This window comes from Pelobates fuscus, chromosome 4, assembly GCF_036172605.1.
Source record: "Pelobates fuscus isolate aPelFus1 chromosome 4, aPelFus1.pri, whole genome shotgun sequence".
Lineage (NCBI taxonomy): Eukaryota > Metazoa > Chordata > Amphibia > Anura > Pelobatidae > Pelobates > Pelobates fuscus.
Window position 1 is genome coordinate 32206599 of NC_086320.1, and position 27721 is coordinate 32234319.

General features: G+C 37.3%; 1 protein-coding gene across 1 annotated transcript in view; it reads left to right on the forward strand.

Moving 5' to 3' along the window:
- Nucleotides 1-27721, forward strand: part of ADCY8 (adenylate cyclase 8) — a 278636-nt gene that overhangs the window by 203821 nt on the left and 47094 nt on the right. Inside the window, exons 9-10 of the mRNA XM_063451052.1 lie at nucleotides 156-256; nucleotides 13967-14168. Of these exons, the coding sequence (XP_063307122.1) occupies nucleotides 156-256; nucleotides 13967-14168 (303 nt within the window). The remainder of the gene's footprint in view (nucleotides 1-155; nucleotides 257-13966; nucleotides 14169-27721) is intronic.

A 27721-nucleotide genomic window follows, 5' to 3' on the forward strand; every position in this document is an offset into this window, starting at 1 on the left:
TGTGAAACTATCAACAAAGTTGATTAAAAATAAAATAAAATAAACATTTCTTAATTTGAATTAGTGTTAAATGCTGCTTGGTTTTGTTTGCATTATGTTCTTTAAAACTCGCCCAGTGACTCAGTGGCTGTTCATTTCTGTTGTTTTCATTGCAGTATTCCCAAATGAGGGACGAAGTGTTCAAGTCAAACTTGGTCTGTTCATTTATTGTTCTTGTTTTTATTACGGCAATCCAAAGCTTACTTCCTTCATCAAGGTAAGTACCAATGCATATTTTCTATTTATCTATCAAATCTAATTTGACAGACAATGCATCGTCTTTTAAACTGAATAGTTTCATGAATGAAAAAAATTAGTGTGAAATTTTAATTTTCTTTCTTACCGAAAAAATAAAAGAAAAAAATCTTTTAGTCAAAGATTTCATTTATTTAAAATAAAATAAAAAGTTTTAGGATAGCGTCATAGACCAAAATCTATCTTATTTTGTATTTTTCTTAATAGAACGATATCACCAGTTATGAAAAAAAACAAACAAACAAAACACACACACAAAAAAATCATTGCAGATATCTTTTCTTTTTCCATATTCCTGGTATTCCACTTCCGATCTGAGGAAATTCTAAATTTTAATTTGTCTCTCTTTAAGTCAGTTCTTATTTGCTATTTGAGTTATTATGTTAAGTATCCTGGCACAAAGAAAATTGTACATTTTTTTGCCACAATCACAATCTATTGTTTAATATTTATCTACATGTTAATAGTTGCCAATAAGCCGTTTTTTCTGTTGATGCAATTGCAATCAAACCTTTATGATGTTTTTCTACAACTCTTTTGCCATTTGTTGCTTGGCAAAAAGGGAATCCATACCTTACATTAGGCAGTAAAGGTTAAGTGAACGCAATCCCTCACTGAACTAGCTTTTATCAACACATTAGTGAAGTTAAACATGCTTTACTTTTGTTGTCATCATTAATGATACAATTTCAGATCTTATGCAAGGATTCAAATTTTGGGTATGGTAATTGTGTTCCATAGCTCTCAAGATAAGTCAAACATTGAAGAATATATAATACTTACTGGTTATGATATGAGTTTGACTTTTCTGAAAACTCTGGCTTGTCAAAGAATGCGGTAATAATCAGTAATGGTAAAATGTAATAAATATGGTTTAAATCATGTTATGTATAACTAGACTGTTCGGTCAATTAGGATCTATGACTGATCAGTGATCACAAAAAATAAATATATATTTTGTATTTATTTTACAGTGTATGTATACTTAATTAAAATTCCTGAAGCAAACCCGTTTAATTAGGAAATACTAAAATATTTAGATTGAATTCTTTCAGTTGAGGATCTGTTACCTTTCTCAGAGTATAATGAGAAATGGTAGCACGATACAATATATCTCAGGTAGAAAACACAACGTGTCATACATCAAAAGTATTACATCACAGTATTCAGTTTGGACTTGAAATAAACAATAAAATAACTACAACAAACCTGAGTATTGACCTAGTTTGTCAACATCATACCATCCTCATTTTGTCCACTGCAGGGCAAAAGTCTCACCTTGAAGCCATGAATATGTAGGTCCTGTACAGGCTGATCTCTACATCTTCGTCACATGGCGACCCCTTCTGTGCTTCCCACCCCATGATCTCCATTCTGTCGTAAGTGTAGTTCATCTCCATCTGCTCTTGTGATGCTGTAAATTCCATCACTACTCCCAGTATGTTTAGACTTACAGTCTTTGTTGTCTTGGAGCATTATTCCCTGCGTATCCCCATTTCTTCCCATGCTTCGTGTACTACTGAATAACCCCCCGAGCTTTGCTTCTAAGCTTATAGTTTGTCCTTTAGCTTTCAATGGCAGCTAATACGTGTCTACAATATCAAGATTGTATTGACTAATGCAAAATATGATGTATATTGTTATCGAAAATAATTATCAATTATTTATCTAATCATTTTTTTTTCAACTGTACCCATTCTTCTGCCAGTAATTTTGCAGAATGCTCAAAATATATTCTCACCGTATAATTTGCTGTAACGCATATTAATTGTCTAGTGTGTTCGAAGTAAAGGCTTCCGTCAGTGCAGAATTATTTTTAAAGGCGTGCAGATGGAAGTAAGATTTTCCTATTTTTTTATTTTAGCTACATTTTATGCTTTTTATTTTAGTATCCCTTTAGATGAAAATTACCGTGGTCAAATTAATAATATCTCTTCTAGAGGCAAGGGACGACAGATGAATGAATTTATTTATAATTTGCAGTGTTCTGCTTTTGACACATGAACGTTTATATCTCAGTCTAGCATACCATATTAAAAATATCATCCCTACTGTGTCACTTTTTAAACTTGAAGACAAGTTAACACAATACCATTTTACTTATTTTCAACAGGAGACTTTAAAATTGAATCATGGGGTGGAAGTACATGAGTCGGTCAGCCAATGAATCTTTAAAGAGCTGTTTCATCTTTTTTAGCTCAGTGTAATGTAACGCTTGTTGGTTCATTTATTCTAGTTAGTCTGGTTCAAAACTAGTTACCAGGCATTTAAATTTGATTACGGTGAGCAAAATATAAACAAGTCTCTTCCCTATATAGTGTACAACAGTGGTTTTCCACATGCCCTAAACATATACGGTACTTTATATGAGGGTTTTTTTCTTGTCTCAAATGGTACGAGTCATTATGCACCATCAAATGTCTAAAAAAGTTTTTTTTTACACATATCAAGTGATTAAACAGTGAGTCACGTCATAATAACTAGTTTGTAATTTGATTTACAATTTTCAACAGCTGTTTTGGAAAAACAAAATGTTCAACTTGCCTAATTTCACACATATACTAACTCCTCTAACTTTTACCCTAAACATTTTTCCATTTTAAATTAAAGAAAAGAATGTGATGGGTGTCGGGATTTGCAGTGCCAAACACTACATTAATAAATATGTACAATTCTATTTGTCACGGGACATACACACACGAGAACTGAGTGCACATTGGGCAATGTATAGTTGAGAGGATTATAGCCTATGTGAGAAAAAAAGTCTAAACTATGTTTACCTATATGTAATCTCATTACTTGGTCATATATATTTATTTTTTTACTTTTTTTGTACAAACAAAATTTTAATTTTAGTTTTTATTGAAATAATGCGCTGTCGAGGCATACCGAAGCAAAAAATACATTTAAACATTATTTTCCAGCACACCCAAAATACTCAGATTCTTTTCTGCAAACCTCTTGGTAGTGAAGGAGTGATGGGTTATTAAAAAAAAGGGGGGGTATTCAAAGGGGAGGTCTCCCATGAAAGCTTTGCAAAAAGTATCAATCTGTGAATTGAAAGTTTTTTGTGAATAAGAACTTTATCCAGGGATTGGATATAGGGCTCCCATTACCTAGAAAACTAGGACTGTTTGAAAAAACTGGGAGGTCTTCAAACGGTCTAATGTAAACATATCATTTAAGTAACTTTTATTACCAAAGTAAGCAGTTGGGTTGGCCTCGTGTGACCCAGGTATGGAGGATGGTTGGGTGTTGCTGGAAAAAATACAGAAAATCTAAAGCTAAAATCTAAAGCGGCACTGGAAAGTGACTCAATATATATATAAATTTCTGTCCTGAATTTTCTTATCTGTGAACTGCCCCAAACTCAATGGAACAAATCAGGCTCTTCCAGACATTTCAGACATTTAGAAGAGTCTGTCAAATTGAATCGGGAGTTGGGACCTAAGTAGGCATGTAGAGAAATCCACCTATGCATCGTCTGATACAAAGTAATAGGAAAGACTATAGGAAAGCAATTTACTTGTCCCATTAAGAATATCAGCAGTAGATACTGAGGGAATATGACTTGTTGGTAAGGAACATTCCAAGATTGTTTGTAAACATCCGTATATGTATAGAGTATGGAGGTTGGGAAGAGTTACAAGCAATATAGTATAATCATTTAGACCAATCATTGTTTTGTAAATGAAGAAGCAATCAATAGGTATAATTTTGAATTTGTTAATAAGCAAAAGGGGGAAATTTAAATTAAGGGCATTTCTTCCGCAGTTGTGTAAAGGTTAAAACTATATGGTTGCAATACTCGAAACAATCACCAATGTAGGATAAACAACCCTTGTGCCAGAATTGTAAATGTAGGATAAGCTATAAAAGAAGGGTTATACGGTAATGTGTCACATCCTCAAATCCAATCCAACACATGGCGATACAACACGAGTAATATTCGAAAACATGAGAAATATTAAGGTCTAGATTAAATCTCAGTTGCTGCAATTGCACCATGGCCACCCTTGCTCTCCTCCTGTACCATAAGAAAGTGGCAAATAGAGAATGTGGTCTTTGCACATCACATTTGAACAATATGGCACATATTTTGTAATGGGTTTAATATTTTGGAAAATATTATAAATTTTATTAGGCATTCTCTGCCTGATATTGTAAGAGAGAGTTGTTTCCAGTCCCTTAACCCCTTAAGGACGGCGGGCATGCTATGTCATCCTTGGAGATTCGGTTCTAAACGCCGACCGGTGGCATAGTACTTCCCGCCATCCGGGGGACTTACCTGATTGCTAGCGAGCCCCCGTTGCGATCGCGATTGGGGGGGACTTATCTGGCATCCCAGGGAGTCCCCCTGCTGCTGATTCAGCCCTGGGCCATGTGATCATGAGGACCTCACAGTTACATGGACACAATAGCTGTCCATAGCAGTGCCAGCAGGGGGAGTGCCTGGAATGACAGCTAGTCCCCCTGCTGCCTATAATAAAGTAAAATAAAGGTTAAAAACAGTGTAAAATAATATATATATTCTTACACATACATACACATACACTGGCTAAGTGTATTTTAATATATATATATATATATATATACGTCCCAGGTCCCAGCACTCGATGTCCCCGGTCTTTTAATGCTCCGGTGCTGTCTCCAACCAAATTGTATACGATACCAGTAGAGAGCACTCAGGAGTCTTTCAAGGTAAATTTCATCTGTTGCTTTATTGAGCAATTACAAATTCACACAACGTTCCAGTGGACGTTTCAGTCTTTAAAAGACTTTTTTCAAGACAATTGTGTATGTGAGATGGATACCTTATATACAAAAAATGCAGTGATCCTATTTGAGGGTGAACAGGTGAAAGGTAACAACGGATCAGAGTGATGTCATTAATTAATTACGTAAAAAAATTGAAGTTAACCCTATGTGTAACCGGTATGTGAAACATACTCTCGTGTAGATAAGTCTATACTACAGAGAGGGGTAGAAAACCACTATATAACACAACAAGAATTTGAGTACTTACATGAAACTCACCGCAGGTGTCCGGTGTTGTACACACTTCCAAAAGTGCATAAGGACCCTATTCACCCCCCCGGGACGACCTATAGTCTCAGCAATTGGTGGTTTATTGGAGCCCATCGGTAAATGGCTGGACAAGATATTTAAAACTCCAGTGTTTTCTTTATCTACCTGTGTCAAAGACAGTGTAGCTGTTATTGAACGTCTTAACAACATCACAGTACCGGCAGAGGGGATTTTACAAGCAACGATTGATGTGTCTAGCTTATACACAATAATCCCACACAATGATGGTATACTAGCAATCAAGGAAGTTCTACAGAATTTTACTGAGTGGGTGAATCCCCCTCTGGAGTATATACTGGAACTTTTGAAGCTATGCCTCACTTTGAATTATTTTAGATTTGAAACAAAATTCTATATACAACAGACAGGAACTTCAATGGGGGTTCCTATGGCCCCCATGTATGCAAACGCATACATGTTTGTTTTTGAGCAAAAACAGATCCTTGGGCCTTATGAAGAACATATAATACAATACCTCCACGTTATAGATGACGTCCTTCTTCTATGGACTGGTGGAGAGGAAAAGTTTAACATGATGCACACACTGAATTCACTTCCTACACCTGTGAGATTCACTTACCAGTCGAGTATGACTAATATCAATTTCCTGGATCTACAAATTTTCATCACAGGCAATCGCTTGGGCTATACTTTGTTTTCTAAATCAACGGATAGGAACACTATTCTGCATTCAACAAGTTTCCATCCTAGAAAACTAAAAGAGTCACTGCCTATCTCCCAATTCATAAGAGAATTGTGCAATAACTCAGATGACAGCCGGGCGAAGATACAGATTCAGGACATGTTCCAAAAATTCCTACAAAGAGGATATTCAAAAACGGTTTTGAATGTGGCATACACAAAGGCAATAGAATCAATTGCAGAAAACAGGATTCATCAAGACATCGGTGATCGATTCATTTTCCCTCAGGCATTTCATCCAAAGTCCCAAAAACCCATTGAAAAAAATTGGCACGTTCTATACAATGACTCATCCCTGCCTCCTGTATTTAAAAAAACATCCCATTATGAGTTATAGAAAAGGGAAAAATCTGAGAGACTACTTGATGCACACAGATATAGTGTCCACAACACAGTCATTACAGAAAGTGACAAAAGCAGGATATTTTCGCTGTTTGAACTGTCTTGCATGCAATTCTATGATACTGGGTAAAACCTTCTGTCACCCAAAATCTGGAAAGGTGAACACAATTAAACACCGGATTACGTGCAGGACCACACATGTTGTGTATAGAATTATATGCCCCTGTGTTCTCACTTACGTGGGCAAGAAATCTAATGACTTAAGGGAACGCATGCGGGGTCACAGGTCTACTATACGTTCAGCACTTCTGAGCGGCACTGCGAGCACTCCAGTCGCCTGGCATTTCCTTGAGATGGGACATGCCTGTCCTCACTTCGCTTTATGGGAATAGATCACATACCCATCTCACCCAGAGGAGGAGATCGTGATAACCTGTTACTCAGACGTGAGGCTTTCTGGATGTACACGTTGGAAACATTATCACCATCTGGTTTAAATGAGAAGAACTCATTATATTGTTTTTTTACCTAGAAGATAATATATGATTGAGCTATGTTTTACAGAATGCAATGATATAATACAGTTATTTCCATGATGGAAGTAGTCCATATCGTATAATGCTTCAAAATTGCACTGACAATATTTTGCTATATAACTGAGTTAATATTTAGCTAATGACAATACGTACTATGTATCTATGTTCCCTTGGTTAGGGTTGAAAAATTTGTATATACTTTATTTTTATAGTTATTTATCTTTTATTACTTTCTGACTTATCTACACGAGAGTATGTTTCACATACCGTTTACACATAGGGTTAACTTTACCTTGAAATACTCCTGAGTGCTCTCTACTGGTATCATATATATATATATATATATATAAAAAATATTTGAAATCCCCAGCACTCACGTGTACCATAAGCCAATGCCGGGCGCCAGTCCAAAGCTCCAAAATGATAAATAATCCAAATGAAATAGGCTGCTCTCCGGACTTAAAAAATTCAATCTTTATTAAAGTTGATTAAAAACTACGACACGGTCGTAGTTTTTAATCAACTTTAATAAAGATTGAATTTTTTAAGTCCGGAGAGCAGCCTATTTCATTTGGATTATATATATATATATATATATATATATATATATATATATAAATATCAAAATACACATAGAATGATATTAATTAAATATACATAATTATAATTTAATATATAATATAAAATAAATAAATCTATAAATGTTACAAATGAAAAATAAAAAAAATGTAAAAAATAAAATAATATATATATATGTGTGTAATTTTGTTCTGAATGTATTTTGATACTAATATATATATATATATATATATATTATATAAAAAATATATATATATATTATATAAAAATACACTTAGAATGAAATATATATATATATATATATATATGCATAAATATATATGTATATATAACTATATATATATATATATATATGTATATATATATATATACACCTATATATAAATAAAATATATATATATTTTGAATTCTACGTATATATTTATGTAATATTTTTACAAAATTAAGTAATTTTATTAATTACAATTTGTGGGACCAGCCTGATAACCAAGATAATTTAATTTGCTAGCACTATATTTAACCCTGTAATTTTCCAAGACACCATAAAACCTGTACATGGGGGTTACTGTTTTTCTCGGGAGACTTTGCTGAACACAATATTAGTGTTGCAAAACAGTAAAATGTATTACAACGATGATATCATCAGTGAAAGTTATATTTTTGAATTTTTCACACAAACGGCATTTACACTGACATTATAATTGTTGTGACACGTTTTACGGTTTTGAAACACTAATATTTGTGTTCAGCGAATCTCATGAGTATAACAGTACCCCTCATGTACAGGTTTTATGGTGTTTTCAAAAGTTACAGAATCAAATATAAGTCGTGCGTTTTTTCTGGTTTTTCAAATTGAAATTCGCCAGATTGGTTACGTTGCCTTTGAGACTGTATGGTAGCCCATGAAGGAGAATTACCCCCATGATGGCATACTATTTGCAAAAGTAGACAACCCAAGGTATTGCAAATGGGGTATGTCCAGTGTTTTTTAGTAGCCAATTAGTCACAAACACTGGCCAAAATTGCAGTTCAAATTAGTTTTTTGCATTTTTCACACACAAACAAATATTAACTCTAACTTTGGCCAGTGTTTGTGACTAAGTGGCTACTAAAAATGATTGTTGTCTACTATTGCAAATGGTATGCCATCATAGGGGTAATTTTCATTCCTGGGCTACCATACGGCCTCAAAGGCAACGTAACCAATCTGTCGAATTTTAATGTTAAAAAGCTGAAAAATGTAACATGCTATATTTGACTCTGTAACTTCCCAAAACACCATAAAACCTGTACACAGGGGGTACTGTTTTACATGTGAGACATTGCTGAATACAAATATGTGTATTTTATTGCAGTAAAGTCAAACAGTATTATGACATTTACAGTTAAAATGCCATGCAGAACTAAAAAAAAATAATACAAATACAATTTCTCACATTTTTCTATATTTTATTCATATTAAATTATGTTTTATAGCTAAATATTTGATGTTAAATGAATGCCCTATTTATCCTGAATAAAATGATATATAATAAGGGGGGGTGCACTTAGTATGAAAGAGGTGAATTACGGTTGAACAGACATATAGTCAAATTCCAAGTTTTGTTTACGTTTTATTTTGATTAAAACGTGTACATTTGGCTCAGACCTTAAGGGAAGAAATGAGAAATGTTGCATTGGTATAAATTATAGGTCTAAATTGGATTAGGACTCTTATATGTATTATGTGTGTCTCACCACTGGATTGTATATAAAGCTTGAGTAGGCCATGTCGGGTGTAGTCTAAGGCCTAAGGCTAAAGATTTAGACCAGTTTGGATGATCGCCTATAATTGGGCCAAAAATAGTGATTTTATGCTCAAGAATAGGGAGACATATATTGGAGTCAGATATGTAGAGTAGAATATCATCTACAAATGCTGTGGCACCTATTCGGCGTGCACCAACAGAAATCTCAGGAAATGTATCTGAACATAATTTCCAGTTTAGAGGGTCTAGGAAAAGAGTAAAAAGAATAGGTGATAATGGGCAACTCTGATTGACCCTTCTTTCTATAAGGTCCAGAGATAAGTCAAAACCATTCATCGTTAATTTACTTGAGGGTGAACTATATACATTTTTTAATACATTTGAAGATTAGAATAGATAAAAAACAAAAAACAAACAAAAAAAAAACAGCATTTGAAAAACCGAAAGATGTGAAACCAAGAATCTTGGTCAAAAAACTTTTTGGGCATAAAGACTCAGGAGTATATAGTGAACAGGTGTAACATTGCTTTCATGATCGTGATCAAGGTCAGGTAGGAGACGATTGCCAGGGTTAACATTAGGATCTTTATTGCTGGATTTGGACATTATAGAATAAACATGATCTCCTCTAACTGAAATTACAGGTGGAAACTAGGCTATGTAATAAAGGGTTCAGACAATAAGCCCCAGAGTGGATATAAAGGAACAGGTAAACCTGTAAAAGAAATTATAGGTAGAAGATTGAAGAAGAACCTATAAGAGAAATTATAGGGGAGTATAGAAAACAGGAGTTAGGCAATATGCCCCAGAACAGGATATAAAACGACTGGGAAACCTATAAGAGAGATAGGTAAAGCAAGAGAGGGAAAACTCATTATTGAAATCATAGGTTACTGGTACACTCATTACAACTAAACTATAAGGTTTCAGGATTACAAGAAAATTAGAACTTTAGTTAATAAGCCCCCTATTAGAAGGAATATTCATCAAGCAGGAAAATAACACCATGTAATATAACTTTGAGACAGAGTCCAGATTGGTGTTATGCAGGTAGGTATGGAGCAGATAAGTTGTATGGATCAGGCTGGTAGAAATCAGGTAGGTAAGATGAAACATAGTTCAGGCTGGTATTGAACAGGTTTGGAAGTAAGCAGGATTGATGAGTACTTCAGGCTGGTATTGAGCACGGTTGGAAGAAAGCAGGATTGAGGAGTAGTTCAGGCTGGTATTGAGCAGGGTTGGAAGAAAGCAGGATTGAGGAGTAGTTCAGGCTGGTATTGAGCAGGTTTGGTAGTAAACATGATTGAGGGGTAGTTCAGGCTGGTATTGAGCAGGTTTGGTAGTAAGCAGGATTGAGGGGTAGTTCAGGCTGGTATTAAGCAGGTTTGGTAGTAAGCAGGATTGAGGAGTAGTTCAGGCTGGTATTGAGCAGGATTGGAAGTAAGCAGGATTGAGGAGTAGTTCAGGCTGGTATTGAGCAGGTTTGGAAGTAGGCAGAATTGAGGAGTAGTTCAGGCTGGTATTGAGCACGGTTGGAAGAAAGCAGGATTGAGGAGTAGTTCAGGCTGGTATTGAGCAGGTTTGGAAGAAAGCAGGATTGAGGAGTAGTTCAGGCTGGTATTGAGCAGGTTTGGTAGTAAACATGATTGAGGGGTAGTTCAGGCTGGTATTAAGCAGGTTTGGTAGTAAGCAGGATTGAGGAGTAGTTCAGGCTGGTATTGAGCAGGTTTGGGAGTAAGCAGGATTGAGGAGTAGTTCAGGCTGGTATTGAGCAGGATTGGAAGTAAGCAGGATTGAGGAGTAGTTCAGGCTGGTATTGAGCAGGTTTGGAAGTAGGCAGAATTGAGGAGTAGTTCAGGCTGGTATTGAGCACGGTTGGAAGAAAGCAGGATTGAGGAGTAGTTCAGGCTGGTATTGAGCAGGGTTGAAAGAAAGCAGGATTGAGGAGTAGTTCAGGCTGGTATTGAACAGGTTTGGTAGTAAGCAGGATTGAGGAGTAGTTCAGGCTGGTATTGAGCAGTTTGGAAGTAAGCAGGATTGAGGAGTAGTTCAGGCTGGTATTGAGCAGGTTTGGAGGTAAGCAGGATTGAGGAGTACTTCAGGCTGGTATTGAGCAGGGTTGGAAGAAAGCAGGATTGAGTAGTAGTTCAGGCTGGTATTGAGCAGATTTGGTAGTAAACAGGATTGAGGAGTAGGTCAGGCTGGTATTGAGCAGGTTTGGTAGTAAGCAGGATTGAGGAGTAGTTCAGGCTGGTATTGAGCAAGTTTGGGAGTAAGCAGGATTGAGGAGTAGTTCAGGCTGGTATTGAGCAGGGTTGGGAGTAAGCAGGATTAAGGAGTAGTTCAGGCTGGTATTGAGCAGGTTTGGTAGTAGGCAGGATTGAGGAGTAGTTCAGGCTGGTATTGAGCAGGTTTGGTAGTAGGCAAGATTGAGGAGTAGTTCAGGTAGTTCAGGCTGGTATTGAGCAGGGTTGGAAGTAAGCAGGATTGAGGAGTAGGTCAGGCTGGTATTGAGCAGATTTGGAAGCAAGTAGGATTGCACTGCTTAGTTAGCCTAGCCCAGTAGCCCAGGGTTCAATACATATGGCAAAATCAGATCATTAATCAAGTAAAAAAGGTGATTACAGAGAAGGCATAGACCAATAAAAAAAGTAATTGTATGAAGAAGAAAAAAAGCCAGGGGTCAAACTGCTCCAATTAGCTACTCGAGAGTGGCTATAAAAGTATAAATGTTGCATGTGTGTCAGTGTGCCCGTCAGTGTGTGTGTCAGTATGTTTGTGTATGTATGTGTGTGTGTGTCAGTATGTCTGTCAGTGTGTGTCCGTATGTCTGTCAGCATATGTGTCTGTGTGTGTCAGTATGTCTTTTAGCATGTGTGTGTGTGTGTGTGTCAGTATGTCTGTGTGTGTGTCAGTATGTATGTCAGTGTGGGAATATGTATGTTGTCAGTATGTGTGTCTGTGAGTATGTGTCAGTGTGTATATTTGTGTGTATATCTTTATGTAGTTAGTGTATGTATCTGTGTGTATGTGTATCAGGTTGTGTATATGTATATCTGTATGTGTGTCAGTGCGTGTATATGTGTCTGTATATCCGCATGTGTGTAAGTGTGTCAGTATGTTTATAACAGACTTTAGGTGGGAGGAATTAATGACCATATGGACCATTGTCCACCCCTCAAAAAAAAAAAAGGCTAGCACCCTTCCCTGCAGGGGACATCTAGTTGCACCTAATAGTGAGGGGGCCCAATAAATCTAATAACTTTAAAATGTCATACTTACATTCAGAAGTCCTCTCCTCTTCTTAAATCTTCTCCTCTTCTGCCCATAAAAAGGCCAAATTAAAATCCATTACATATTGACACTACTATTAAAAATAAAAAATAAAAAACAGCGTGTAAACTTTCAAGGCAGGAAAAGACTTTATGAAGGCATTACACGTGTGAGCAGCAGATAGGAGAAGGTCACGGGCATAGACCGAGAAAGGGTAAACCTATGGATCTGTGAAGAGATATAAGAGGAGCTAGAATTGGTCAATGCTTTATAGGTATGGGTTAGCACTTTGAATGGACTCCTATAGGATACAGGAAGCCAATGTAAGGACTGACAGAGAAGTGAGGTGTGAGAGGACCAACTAGAGCATTGGCAAGCTCCTTAGTAGCATCTTGCGTAAGAAAGTAGCGGATATGGGCTGTGTTTTTAAAATGGAATCTACAGGACTTGGTAACATACTGGATGCGATGCTCAAAGGTGAGGCCAGAATCAAGTATGACACCAAGACAGCGCGTTTGCAAGGATGGACTGATGTGGATACAACTAACTTGAAGGGAAAGTGAAAGAGGAGGATCAGTATTAGGAGTAGGAAAGACAAGGAGCTCAGTTTTAGAGAGATTTGGAGTTGAGATTATGGAAAAATTGCTGATTTGTCTGAAACCAAATGCACAAGTCTTGTATCTATGTATTTGTTTGTCTGTCTTTCTGTCTATCCATCTGTCCATTTTTCTGTCTCACCTGTCTTTTATAGAGTCATATATTCATATTCTACTAGAATTATTAATTATCTTACGATGCATCAATATATGTTGCAATACTATCTACAATAAAAGTGAAATGTGAAATAACACACTGGAATATACAATATATTTTATGAAACAAGCTTTCGTCTGGTATCTAACTGTATTTTTGGTAGAGTCCCATCTGATGTTAACAAAGTTAAAACTGTAAGACAAGTGAATAAGAGAGAGCAATAGTGATTTTCATGAATATTTAATATGTACTTTTTTTTTATTAAAAACATAATCATAACCAACAATATACTAATGTAATCCCTCTCATGTTAGCCTCTGCTAGATGTTTTTTGATTATTTGTATTGCAGAAAATATATTAGAATGACACTAAAAGCCACTTGAATTGAGATATACTTGGGTAAGAAACCATTTGTCGCACTTGTAATTTATACATTAGCATAAGAAAAAATAAAAAGAAAATGCTGAAGGTAAGTTTTAAAGACCGTAAGCAAGCAATGACAATTATATTTCAAGTCGATGAAAAATCATAAGTAGAAATGTGTTTTTATTGAACATTTTAAATGTAAGAACTGTCTGCTGGTGCGAATGTGATAGAATGTGCATTATTTTATTTTTCCAGTAATCTGAGTTGTCTGTTCTTTTCTGCAGGATGATGCCAATAGTGATTCAATTTTCTGTTCTGATTATGCTGCATTCTGCCCTTGTATTAATAACGACAGCTGAGGATTACAAATGTTTACCCCTTGTACTCCGGAAGACCTGCTGTTGGATTAACGAGACTTACCTGGCCCGGAATGTCATCATCTCTGCATCCATTCTGATTAATTTCCTCGGAGCTGTAATCAATATTGTAAGCAATCTTTCACTATCATAGCACTACTGTCTCCTTTTATGAGTGGTGGGTGGAGATGACACATAAAGGGCGCAAGCTTTTTTTGACCTTCAACAAGGGGTTTATTACGTTTCAATGCAGAAATAAAATGAGATGGCTGAGACTTCCCATTTAGAAAGTTACAATGGAAAAACGTTCTCTCTTGGACTCCTCTTGAGTCCTCCGAGAAAGTAGCAACTGGATTTCACAATCTCATAGCGGATGGTGGCCTCACATACATTATTATAGATTTTTCCCAAATATTTAACCAATCAAGAGATAGTACATAATTCGTTCAGAATTGTCTCTTTCAAATATACATAAATGAAAAGTGAGTATAATTGTATCCGTTCCCTATTTTGGCCCAACTAATGTCCATCTCTAGACTAACATTTAACATACATATAGACAAAGATGCTTTGTAAACCTTCCAAAAAACTTCCTTACATATAGGACAATATTAATCCGTTGCGGAGCGGCAATGATTCCAGGTACTAATGAGCGGAGCGCAGAGTGGAGTCTTTATTTTGCATTACATATCTAAATTGTCAACAATACAGAGCTAATTATTATATTGTTATTCCACTTTGTTCAGCCATTCCTCCCATATTCTAGTCACTTTGGATCTGTAGTCTTGAGATTTTTTTTTTTCTCCATTCTAATTTGAAATTATAATTGTTTCAGAGGGGACCTTGAGAATTTTTCCAGTTGCGTGCAATTGTAATTTTAACTCCAAAAAAATAATGTATGATCAGAAAGCTAATCTTATAATCCTTTTTTGGCCATTTTAACTGCAGAAGCGGGGTTTCCGGAGTAAAATTCAAAGCCACATGTGTATGTGTTTTTATAAAAATAAAAATATTTTTTCCAAAAATTAACTATTTTTTCAAAGCTCCACGATATACGCATGTATGTTCCGTTGATCTTTTTTACATCTCTAGCAGATTGGTGAATATTTGGGATACATTTTCTTAAGTCTAGTAGGGACTAAGTATGTGATACCTTAAATTGTATTTCTGCCCAATTTATACAATGCATTGCCCTTTTGACCTTTGACCAGGCTTTACACTATTCTTTCATATCTATAATTGTAATTTAGGTCTCTTTGCCAAATGAAAGATAGAACAAGTTTGTAATTTATCCTTTGAAATCAACAGATCCATACTCTTAGAAACCACCTTAGTTATCGGTTTGTATCTAAAAATATTAAGAAGTGTATCTATTATTAGTATAATTAATATTATTATTATTATTGCCATTTATATAGCGCCAACAGATTCCGTAGCGCTTTACAATATTATGAGAGGGGGGATTTAACTATAAATAGGACAATTACAAGAAAACTTACAGTACCGATAGGTTAAAGACCCTGCTCAAATGAGCTTACAGTCTATAGGAGGGGGGGGTATAGAACACATTAGGACAGGAAATAGCAATCAAATAAGGTGGGGAGAGAGTAAAGTGCTGCCCTTAAGGAGAGTGCAAGAGACAGGTATGTAAGATAGAGGTTACTCTGGGAGGTCATAAGCTTTCCTAAAGAGATGGGTTTTAAGGCACTTCTTAATTGATTGAAGACTAGGGGAGAGTCTGATGGCGGTAGGGAGGCTATTCCACAGGAAGGGAGCCACCCGCAAGAAGTCCTGCAAGCGTGAGTTGACTGTATAGGTGCGAGCAGCAGACAGGAGAATGTCACGATCAGAGCGGAGAGACTGAGAAGGGACATACCTATGGACCTGTGAAGAGATATAAGAGGGGCTAGATTTGTTCAGTGCTTTAAAGGTATGGGTTAGCACTTTAAATTGACTTCTATAGGATACAGGAAGCCAATGTAAAGACTGACAGTGGAGTGAGGTGTGAGAGGACCGACTAGAGAGGAAAATCAGTCTGGCGGCAGCATTAATTACAGACTGTAGCGGATCAATACGGCTTTTGGGAAGAACAATTAGGAGAGGGTTACAATAATCCATGCAGGAAATTACTAGAGCATGGACGCGCTCCTTGGTAGCATCTTGCGTAAGAAAGGGGCGGATGCGGGCTATGTTTTTAAGATGGAATCTACAGGATTTGGCAACATATTAGATGTGAGGCTCAAAGGTGAGGCCAGAGTCAAGTATGACGCCAAGAAAGCGCGCTTGCAAGGATGGACTTATGTGGATACCACTAACTTGTAGGGAAAGTTAAAGAGGAAGATCAGTATTAGGAGGAGGAAAGACAAGGAGCTCAGTTTTAGAGAGATTGAGTTTCAGAAAGCGGGAGGACATTCAGTCAGAGATGGAAGAAAGGAAAACAGTGACAGGTTGCAAGATGGCAGGGGAGAGGTCCGGGAAGGAGAGATATAACTGGGTGTCATCAGCGTACAGGTGGTAGTGGAATCCAAATGAGGTAATACGTTTGCCAAGAGAGACAGTATAAAGAGAAAATAAAAGGTTAACAAGGAAAGAGCCTTGGGGGACTCTAACCGAGACAGGACGAGGGGAAGAGGTATCATTAGAAAAGGTGACACTGAATTGATAAGAGGAATACCACGAGAGGATAGAGTCACAGAGTCCGATTGAAGTGTTTGAAGAAGGAGAACATGATCACCGGTGTCAATAACAACAGAGAGGTCAAGAAGAATTAGTATGGAGTAGTGGCCTTTGGATTTAGCTGTGATTAGGTTGTTAGTAACTTTGATAAGAGCAGTCTGAGTAGAGTGGAGAGGGTGGAAGCCAGACTGAAGAGGGTTAAGGAAAGTTGGAATTGAGGAAGTGAGACACACGGGTAAAGACTAGTCTTTGAGGAAAAGGGGAGCAGGGATATGGGACGATAGTTAGAGGGGGAGGACGGGTCAAGATGTTTTTTCAGGTTAGGGACAACAGTGGCATGTTTAAGGTCAGCAAGGACAACACCAGAAGAGAGAGAGCAGTTGAAGATGTGTGTTAAGGCAAGTGGTGGGTTGATAGGAAAGGAGAAGTGCAGCCACCTCTTGTGCAGTAGCCGGGGAGAAAGTCTAAAGGGTAGGAAAGGCATGATCTATGTGTGCTTGAGAAAGAGTACGGCAAGCTGGGAAGAAATCTTTCCTTAGCTGTTCAATCTTGTCGGTAAAGTAGCACGCAAAGCTATCGGTTGTAAGGTTAGTTTGGGGAATGGCCACAGCAGGGCAAAAAAGAGAGTTAAAGGTGTCAAAGAGACGCCTGGATTTGCGGGAACATGAACTAATGAGAGAAGAAAAGTATGACTGTTTGGCGAGAGCAAGGACTGCGCTGCATGAGCACAATATGAATTTATAATGGAGATAGTCTGCCTGGGTGCGAGACTTCCTCCAGGAGCGTTCAGCACAACGGGAACATCTTTGCAGGTAGCATGTTGATTCAGTATGGCACTGTTAGGGGTGTATCCTCCTCGAGGTGCATGTTTGGAGCGGGGCTACAGCGTTCAAGGCAGAGGTGAGGGTAGTGACATATGTGGAGATGGCCAGTGTGGGACAGGAGAGGGAAAGGATGGATAGCAGTAAATTAATATCAGCTGACAGCTGCTGGAGGTCAATAGAATTAAGGTTCCTCCTGAGATGAGGGGGGTTAGGCTGAGGTTGTTGGTTGAGGGGGTACTTTAGAGCAAATGATAAGAGCTGGTGATCAGAGAGAGAAAATGGAGTGTTGCAGATATTAGATACTGTACATGCATAAGCGAAAATGAGGTTGTGGGTATTGCCAGCTACATGGGTGGGAGAATTAGCCCACTGTAATAGCCAGAGAGAGGAATTAATTGAAAGTAGTTAAGAGGCTGCTGAGGTCAAAGGTGGGTTAATGAGAATATTGAAGTCCCCAAGAATTAGGGATGGAATATTAGAAGAGAGGAAGTAGGGGAGCCAGGCAGCAAAGTGGTCAAGGAAGAGAAGAGTCTCCAGGGGGGCGATAAATAACAACAATGTTAGCAGAGAAGGGTTTTAAGAGGCAAATCGAATGAATTTCAAATGATGGGGAAGAGATGGAACGGGGGTGGGTAGCGGTTTGAAGGAGCAGTGAGGTGGGAGGAGAAACCCTGCACCACCACCTTTACATTTAGAGTGTCATAGGTTGTGGGTAAGTTGAAGACCACCAAAGGATAAAGATGCAGGGGTAGCAGTGTCAGAGGGGGAGAGCCATGTTTCTGTTAATGCTAGTAAATCTAGGGAACGAGAGATGAAGAGGTCGTGGACAGCAGTGGATTTTGTAATATTGCAAACAGAGTGTGCATTATGTTTGATCTTTCTCTCAGTAGGTTGAGTTGTAGTAAATTTTTATCCTTAGTTAATTGAGAATCTCTCATCCTGAGAGTTGATATTCTTGTCTTATTTGTGGAAACTTTACCTGCCACTATAATTTGATCTACACCCTTCAAATCTATGTCCTTGATATATTGTTCTAATGAGGCCAAATAGATATGGACAGGGATGTGGTTTAATATACCACATTTAGTTTTTAGTCCCACCCTAAATCCCAAAATGTGGTCTAGGGTGTTATTGGAATTTCTGGCAGATATTAAAATATTTGAGTGTTTGGGTTGCCATAATAAAGAGCTCAGATCAGCCACATGACAGGATACGCTCTCCATTTGATACCATGCTTCTTCTACTAGTCTGTTTAAGTGAGTGTTATACATATATGGTATAGCATATTGGCCATGAAAGAGTTTTTAATTAGAGGAAATGTAACTCCTCTTAGTCTTGGTTTGTTTCCTCTCCATATAAGATTTGTAAAACTTTTTTAGCCACCAGTCTGATAATTTTAAGGGGATCATCCTAAATAAACATTGTCATTTGGTGAGAATGTATGAATTTATTATATTAATTCTTCCCATCCAAGATGTTTCTGTATTTCTCGAATTTAACAAATGATTGGTGTGGCGGAGAAGCGACAGAAAATACATTTCTCTTAGTTTGTTCAAATCTTTGTAAGTCCAATAACCAGATAAGGCATTCACTTCCAGGTAAAATTGTATTTAGACCTGATGCATTCTTTTGATCCATTATCCCGATTTAGATCCATAATTATAGTTTTGTCGATATTCATTTTATAGTTTGCTACTTGTCCATATTCTTTGATTTCCTTCATAATATGTTCTAATGAAGTGATCGGATCAGATAGTGTAATTAAAATGTCATCAGCATACAAATAGATTTTTAATTCTTTTGTCCTACAACGATAGCATTTAATTTCTTTATAGTTTCTTATAATATAAGAAAAGGGTTCAATGCACATGCTATAAGGGAGTGAAGACAAGGGGTATCCCTGCCTGTTCCTATTGCTAAGTGTAAACCATTTGGAACACACATTAGAGCCTACTATCCTTGCTGAGGGGGCTGTATATAAAGTCATAATGGCTCGATATATCCAGACCTGAATCCCACAGTGTTGTAGTGACTGGCTCATAAATTCCCAACTGACCCCGTCAAATGCTTGACTTTGGTATTTTTTATTGATAGCAATTAGTCATTTTCATGCCAATAATGATCAAACATTGCACAATTCAAAAAGTTGGATACATTTTCTACGTTCCACCTGCCTCTCAGTGTTTTTAGTTTTTATTGCCTAACCACTCCTGCAGCTCCCAGTTTCCCTTTTCCAACTGCTCGCCATTATTTAAGTTCTTCTTTCTTTCTTTATTCATTGGCAGTTAGTAGTCATCTTTCTCTCACCGTCCGTTTCAAGATATTCTATGTTCAGTTTTTACCTTAACTCCCTTTGTAGTCTCCTGACTGCAGCATTAGAAGGTCTACGATGCCTACATTGAGGTACATTAGCAGTTGTTGTCGGCTAAGTTGACTTGCCCTTTTTTCTGCCACCTGACTCGTAAGACCTTCCAGGTTCCACTATATCTCATATGAGCACAATTAGACACCACCCACTAACTTATGTTGGCTGCATTGTCAATAAAATGAGGACTCTATTCTAACAATATTGTAACTAGTGGCATTGTTCCAAAACATATAAGCAAAAAGTAATTTGGCAAAACTGGAATTTCAGTAGGCTCTAGTTACTGTTTATTCAGCCCAAACAATATACTTGTTTGTCTACATACAATACTAAAATGTAATTATACTAAGGGGCTTTAGTTTAAAACACTACTGTTGTCACACTTTCATGTCTTTAGTGTGTTCAAATTAATCAAAATACATGTACAATGTTATGAAAGAGTTAATTAAACCAGGCTTAAAAAATTACATTTTCAAACTGGAGTTATATAGATAATGCATTAGCTATGTGCAAAAAAAAAAACAGTAAATTACAAATAATACAGAAATGAACGGATATATTTGAACTTCCTGAAGTTGATGCAAATCCCAGTCTTTACATTTTAATGAACTCTGCTCAGACAAGGAAGTTTCTCAGCCAATCCTGAATTGATATGCTAAAACATTGCCGAGCTGTCTATTTTTTTAGCATCTTCCCGTGGTTCGTATTAACAATGCTTACTCTTTTTTTATAATATAGTCAGCATGGTAACAAACCCCTAGTTGGTTTAATTTCATCAATTAGCTAAAAATAAGAGCTTGGTAAGAAAGACAAAATGCTATTCATAGTACAGCAAGTTGCCTGTTTTATTATTATCATTATTAACCAGCAAATAAACCAGGTTGTTGTTTTTTATTTTCTAAGAAGCCATTCACAAATTTACCACTTATCAGCTATATCAAAATCATTCAACTGTGCAGCCGAGTTCTGTTCTCTAGACTATCCAGGGAATTTGTAAGATTTTCTACATGACTTTGCCAATTCACTTCAATTTTATCCTGATTAAACTTTGCCATTTCAGTCAGTGAACTGATCAGTTTACCCAGGCTGATTTACAGTACGTGCATGACTGATGTGGGCACATGTGGGATAGTAAATTGCATATGAATGCATGTGAAAAGTAAACGTGTTATCAAAATTGCATGAACAAAAGTACAAATTAAAATTAGCCACGTACGTCAAAGTAAAATCTATACATGTTGCGCTTAATTTTTTAAAATATATACATAATGAAAGTTCTATGTCTGCCAACATTTTAATTTGACAAAGAGCAGCATTTTCATTTTAGGGGTGTGGCCAGGTGAATTACTTAATAACAATTTGTGCAGCTAAAAGGTAATTTGGAACAAGAACAATGTTTCCTATTGACACAGACAGATTACTAAACACATTAATACATGTATTGTAGTTTAAAGACTTATTACTGGGAGTATTATTGCGGTGGAGCTCTGTTATACACTCCAACATCTTTTCTCATCCCAAATCACTTTTAGCACCTTCAAGGATGCAATGAATATTTAGAAAATAGACCTAGTAGCAGACAATCTCAAATATGCACACAATGTTTACAAAAACAATTCTGTGAAACAATGGCCTTAATTATTATTATATATATATATATATATATATATATATATATATATATAATTATATATATATAGGTATATATTCAGAGTATTGTGTGTATGTGTATGTGTGTGTGTGTGCATGTTTGTGTGTGTATGTGTATGTGTGTGTGTGTGTGCATGTGTGTGTGTGCATTTGTGTGTGTGTGTGTATGTGTGTGTGTGCGTGTTTGTGTGTAGAAACCTACCAATCTGTGTAGCCACCTTAAATGACATGCGCACAGTGTCCATGAATTTACATTAACGTATGAATACATTTAAAATAGACACTAAAAATTCCAGAAAAATAGGAAAAAGAGAGAGAGAGAGAGAGAATAATTGCTTGACACTGTAGCAAGAAATACAAGCAAAACTAAACATGCTATTGAAGATCCATTCGCTGGAATTAAATTAACTCTTTTGTAAAATATTGGGAGGACATTTTTTTTATCAGGAATGTTTTGTTTTATCAATATTTTTACTCAGTTAAAATGTCAGTAAAAACTTTAATAAGCCTGGGGAGGGGGGATAGTTAATAATAAGGACAATGTGTCTGCCTACCTTATAATGAAAGTATTTGTTCTACGATTATACTACGAGATGAGAAAGCTTACAGAATATGATGACAAGTATTGTATTAATAGCGTGAATATAGGATTCATTTACCAGACTGTTTTAGTCCAACTTGGCCCTGCATTTTGCGACAAGCAGAGTAGGGCCATTCCCTGCTCAAAATTAAAGATTCCTTATTTTTTAATCTGTTTGCTTGACAGCAGCTTAGAGATTCCAGCAGTCATTTGCACGGTCCATTTTCAAATTGGGAGGTATGTAGCATCCATTCTCAAATCCCACCGTAAATAACCAACCACCTCTTTAAGTTTAAGTAGAGCTGTTGCTTCTTTGGCATTTACATCATTAAATAAAACATTGGTAAATATCTATAACTTGTATTAACCTTATTTTCACACGATGCTCCTTTCTCTTTAAGTTTATATCAAAGATTTAGCAAATTACATCATAATCCACTACAGACACAGCATAGCCAGGGATCACATTGAGAGATGGGAGCAGGATACCCAGTTGCAGGATAAAGAGCTGCGGATTACTACATTCAATTTTATTTTTCACACCTCAAAAATATATATTTGTTAAATATATGGATACATAAATAGAATATTAAAAATCCTGGGAACTGAGAGCTCCCCTTTAAAGGGACACTATAGTCACGCAGACCACCTCATCTCAATGAAGTTGTCTGGATGGAGTGCCCCTGTGCCCTAGGCCCTGCAATGTAAAATATTGCAGTTTTAGAGGCTGTCTCCCATGCAGCCACGGGAGGTGCTCCCTGCAGCTTTATGGAATTTGGCTCTGTGAAACAATGCTGGACGTGCATCTGGAGTGTCAAACTAAACACCACAGGAAAACACTGATTAAGGGCTTTCCTAGGGGAAGGCCTAATGCGCATGTGACTCACCGCGCAAACGCATTAGGTCCCCCCACCGGTTGACATTGGGTGGAGAAGGAGCGCAACTCAGCACCAAGAAACATTGGTCCCGGAATCAGGTAAGTTTGTAAACCCTTTCATTGATGGGTGAGGGGGCAGAGGAGGGACATGGGAGCATCTTTTTACTTAAAGCCACAAACCTAACAAATGACTTACTTGCTATACTTTTGTTCGAGTACCTTGTGTTGTTACACAGGCTGGGCCACAGCCTGGGCATGTCCTGCATGTGGAGTGAGACCTTTCCCGATGTCCCTCTCCTCTCTCTAGTAGTTCTCACGCCATCCACAATAGCCCCGCCCCTTTTTCTGATGCGGGCGTGTGCATGATGTTAGTGACGCCACAGCCTGTCAAAGCATTCAAATTCAACCGTTTTGGGGGGGTGGCTACAAAATGAAAGAGACACAATATAGAAAGGGCTCTAAAAGCATAAGTTATTGCCCTGTTGTGGTTCAAACTTGTTCCCAATAAGCGCGTGATATTTATTAAGTATTCCTGTTTCTGACTTTGGCATTGATTGACTATTCTACCCTCTATTCTCCTTTGCTTTTCTATTTTCGCTATTCCTTATTTCTGGCTTGTTGACCACAGCTTTTCCCTGACTACTCTCTGTCCTTGTAACGTTAGCCCGGCCACTCTAAGGTCCAGTATACGTTATCTATTCCATTACACCCTGCGTGTTGTGTCTCTATATATTCCTGACAACTTGTAATAGCAAGTTGTATTGTAAGTGCTAGCTGAATTTGCCTGAGTAGGACAATGTGCATCATTTGCACTAAGTAAGTCTTCATCAGCCATAGCTTTAATGCCAGCCAAAACCGCTTTTCACCCGGCTCTTGTAAGCCTTCAGTGGGTAGTTTGTGCTATTTTCCTTTATTGTTTGATGACTCATTTCACAGGGAGTAGCTTACAATATAAAGTCAGTATTATATGTCAAGTAAAGGTGTCAGATGACCACATGTTCAACACAAGTTCCATGAAATGTTAAGGGACCATCAGTTTTAAGTAGAAGTGTCAAATGTCCTGATGTGAAAAGCTAAAGCTAAAGTCAACTATGCTTTCAGTTACTATTATGTCCCTAAATTTCTGCTTTTCATAATATGTGCATTTTAAGAATCATCTGACATCTTGTATGTGACCATTTGCCCTGTGCCAGGCTGTCTGACCTTCCATGCGTAACTCAAAAATTGTGTGATGCTTCCCAGGGCACCTTGCATCACTCTCATCAATATTGATGGAAAGCAATCTCGCTCTGTCTATAATGGTGATTATATTCATACAGAAATTACACTACGTGTCAATCTGCTGTCAAGAATGAGTAATTCTGATGTCGCAGGTCAATGACGTTTTGGCAATGTCTTCATTATGTCAGACATAGGTTATATAAACTTAGTCAACCAGGCGTTCTTTGCCCTGTCATTGTTGCTAAACTTACTGCTTTTGACTTTCCTGGAAAGTTGACCTTGAGTTGTGATTTCTCACCCTGTTGCCTGTCTGTATCATTTGAGCTCGGCATTGACCATTCTTGCTTTAGTTTTGACGATAAGGCCAGCCAACACTAAGGAACGGTAATATGTGTTATCTATAAAGCTTCCCTATTATCATTATTATTATTATTATTATCACTATTGCCATTTATATAGCATCAACAGATTCAGAAGCGCTTTACAATATTATGAGAGGGGGGATTTAACTATAAATAGGACTGTTACAAGAAAACTTACAGGAACGATAGGTTGAAGAGGACCCTGCTCAAACGAGCTTACAGTCTATAGGAGGTGGGGAATAAAACACATTAGGACAGGAAATAGCAATCAAATTAGGTGGGAGTGAAGCAGAGTTGCAGGATAGAGTAGAGTGCTGCCCTTTAAGAGAGAGCAAGAGACAGGTATGTGAGGTATAGGTTACTCTGGGAGGCCATAAGCTTTCCTAGCGATATTGGTTTTAAGGCACTTCTTAAATGATTGAAGACTAGGAGAGAGTCTGATGGCGGTAGGCAGGCTATTCCATAGGAAGGGAGCCATCCGCAAGAAGTCCTGCAAGAGTGAGTAAGGGTGCGATCAGCAGACAGGAGAAGGTCACGGGCAGAGCGGAGAGACCGAGAAGGGACATACCTATGGATCTGTGAAGAGATATAAGAGGAGCTAGAATTGGTCAGTGCTTTATAGGTATGGGTTAGCACTTTTAATTGACTCCTATGGGATACAGGAAGCCAATGTAAGGACTGACAGAGGGGTGAGGTGTGAGAAGACCGACTAGAGAGGAAAATCAGTCTGGCGGCAGCATTCATTACAGACTACAACAAGCAGGGTGATGAACCGCACCCCAAAAACAATAACATTTTATAATATAAAATTAATAAATTGGTAATATATAACAGAAGATATAATTACATCTACTACTGCCCACCTACCCTGTTTCTAGTGAGCACTTATTCCTATCTCTATTTCTTCATTACAGACTGTAGTGGGGTAATATGGCTTTTGGGAAGGCCAATTAGGAGAGGGTTACAATAATCCATGTGGGAAATTACTAGAGCATGGACAAGCTCCTTGGTTGCATCTTGCGTAAGAAAGGGGCGGATGTGGGCTATGTTTTTAAGATGGAATTTACAGGATTTGGCATCATACTAGATGTGAGGCTCAAAGGTGAGGCCAGAATCAAGTATGACACCCAGACATTGTGCTTGCAAGGATGGACTTATGTGGATACCACTGACGTGAAGGGAGAGCGAAAGAGGAGGATCAGTATTAGGAGGAGGAAAGACCAGGAGCTCAGTTATAGAGAGATTTAGTTTCAGAAAGCGGGAGGACATCCAGTCAGAGATGGAGGAAAGGCAAGCAGTGACACATTGCAGGATGGCAGGGGAGAGGTCGGGCAGGAGAGATATATCTGGGTGTCATCAGCGTACAGGTGGTAGTGGAATCCAAATGAGGTAAGAAATTTGCTAAGAGAGGCAGTATAAAGAGAAAATAGAAGGGGACTCCAACCGAGACAGGAAGAGGGGAGGACCCTAGATTTGCATGTTAGGATTCCCTACCAATCCTTACACACTGTTACTGTTTGACTTCCAAGACAGTTAATCCCAGTGCTCTGACTGAATATTCAATGCAGAAAAATATAGGCATTTCCTCCTTAAATGTTCAATCAGTCAAGGGTAAAGAACAGATTTTTTTTTTTACATCAGATAATGGTTTCTTTATTTTTTGTTTGTTCGTTATTTTGCTTCTTGTGCAGTTTTTTTATTTCCAGTTACAAGTGTTTGGATATTCATTTTTGTGGACAGTTCGATAGTCTTGGAAATTAGTTAGAGATTTGAGGGTTGTGGATCCCTAGGCAGTTGACGAGGAAATACAAACAATCTCAAGGCCATGGAGTTGATCATTGTCTGGCCTTCTCTATATCAAGAGATCAAGTTCTTGTGAGGTTAAACCCTTGGGGCCCTCAATATACTAATAGTTAACATTTGTATAGGGTTCATATTGAGATTGTTTAATATTTGATTAATATTGCACCAGGAAAAAAATGGTCTATTACGTTTATTTAGTTAGCAATAACCAAGTGAGGTTTGTAGATATCATCCCGTTAAATAAATAAATAACCTGGAATCTTCTATAGAACTACCATCATTATGTTATTATGAATTCTGTATACATTAAAAGGTTTGTACATACACAATACAGTATTTTTCACAGCTCCCATGTCACTATTGGCCTACCCCTGATTTCAGTTTTATTAATTGGACATTGTAATAAAGCTGAGCTTGTACTAACAAAATACAATTGGAATGTGTCTTATTCAATTAAATATAATTTCTCAGCTTAGTAGAATTTACAGTCTCAGATTATTAATTCACATACACCTCTTGCATATTTACATGCCTAAGCATAGAACACAAAATTGAGTACATTTCAGTTTGACAGACATTGGTTTTATTAGCTATCCTTCACTTGCTTTTCTAAATGTGCCTTTTAGTTTGTTTTTCTGGGCAGGTAATTCCGTATTTATTGCTTTTTGAAAAGGTTATGTTCTTTTTTTGCAGAGTTCTTTAAAAAGTGCAGGTTATTAAACAGGTAAAGGGCCGAATTATTTATCACTTGTGATAATACCCGAGAGAAAGGTCCTTTCTTCTGACTTCAACCTACCAATCATTTTAAATGGAATAGATAATTAAATATATGATTGTGTACCCTTAGCTCTGTGGCAATGCTTTGAAGAAGTGGTAAGTTCCATTTTTTCATTCTTCCTAAATATATGGCCATGTTGTTTAGGCGTGTTGACATTTTTAGAGCCCTTTCTCTGCAGTTTAGCAGATAAAACCTACTTTCTATGGTACTATGTCCTGAATCACAACATGGACTTCTTGCTTGGTTATCTTACACTCCTTTATTTTTTTACCGATAAACCATAGAATTGCTTAGTTTAACTTATTTTTTGTGTGTGTTTTTTTGTTTGTCTTACAGAAAAAAGTAAAAATCCCCAACACATTATAAAGGGGAATTGGAGATACAAGGGGTCTTGAAACGTGGTAATAAATTATTTCACAGCTGCCAAATTTGGGCTGCAGGGCTGAGTTGTGCTTATACAATTACCAACTCCAGATAAAAAGCTAGCAAATCAAGCAGAATGAGTCCTTAAAGAAAGAACATAAACACATTAGCCTGAGGGAGTCTT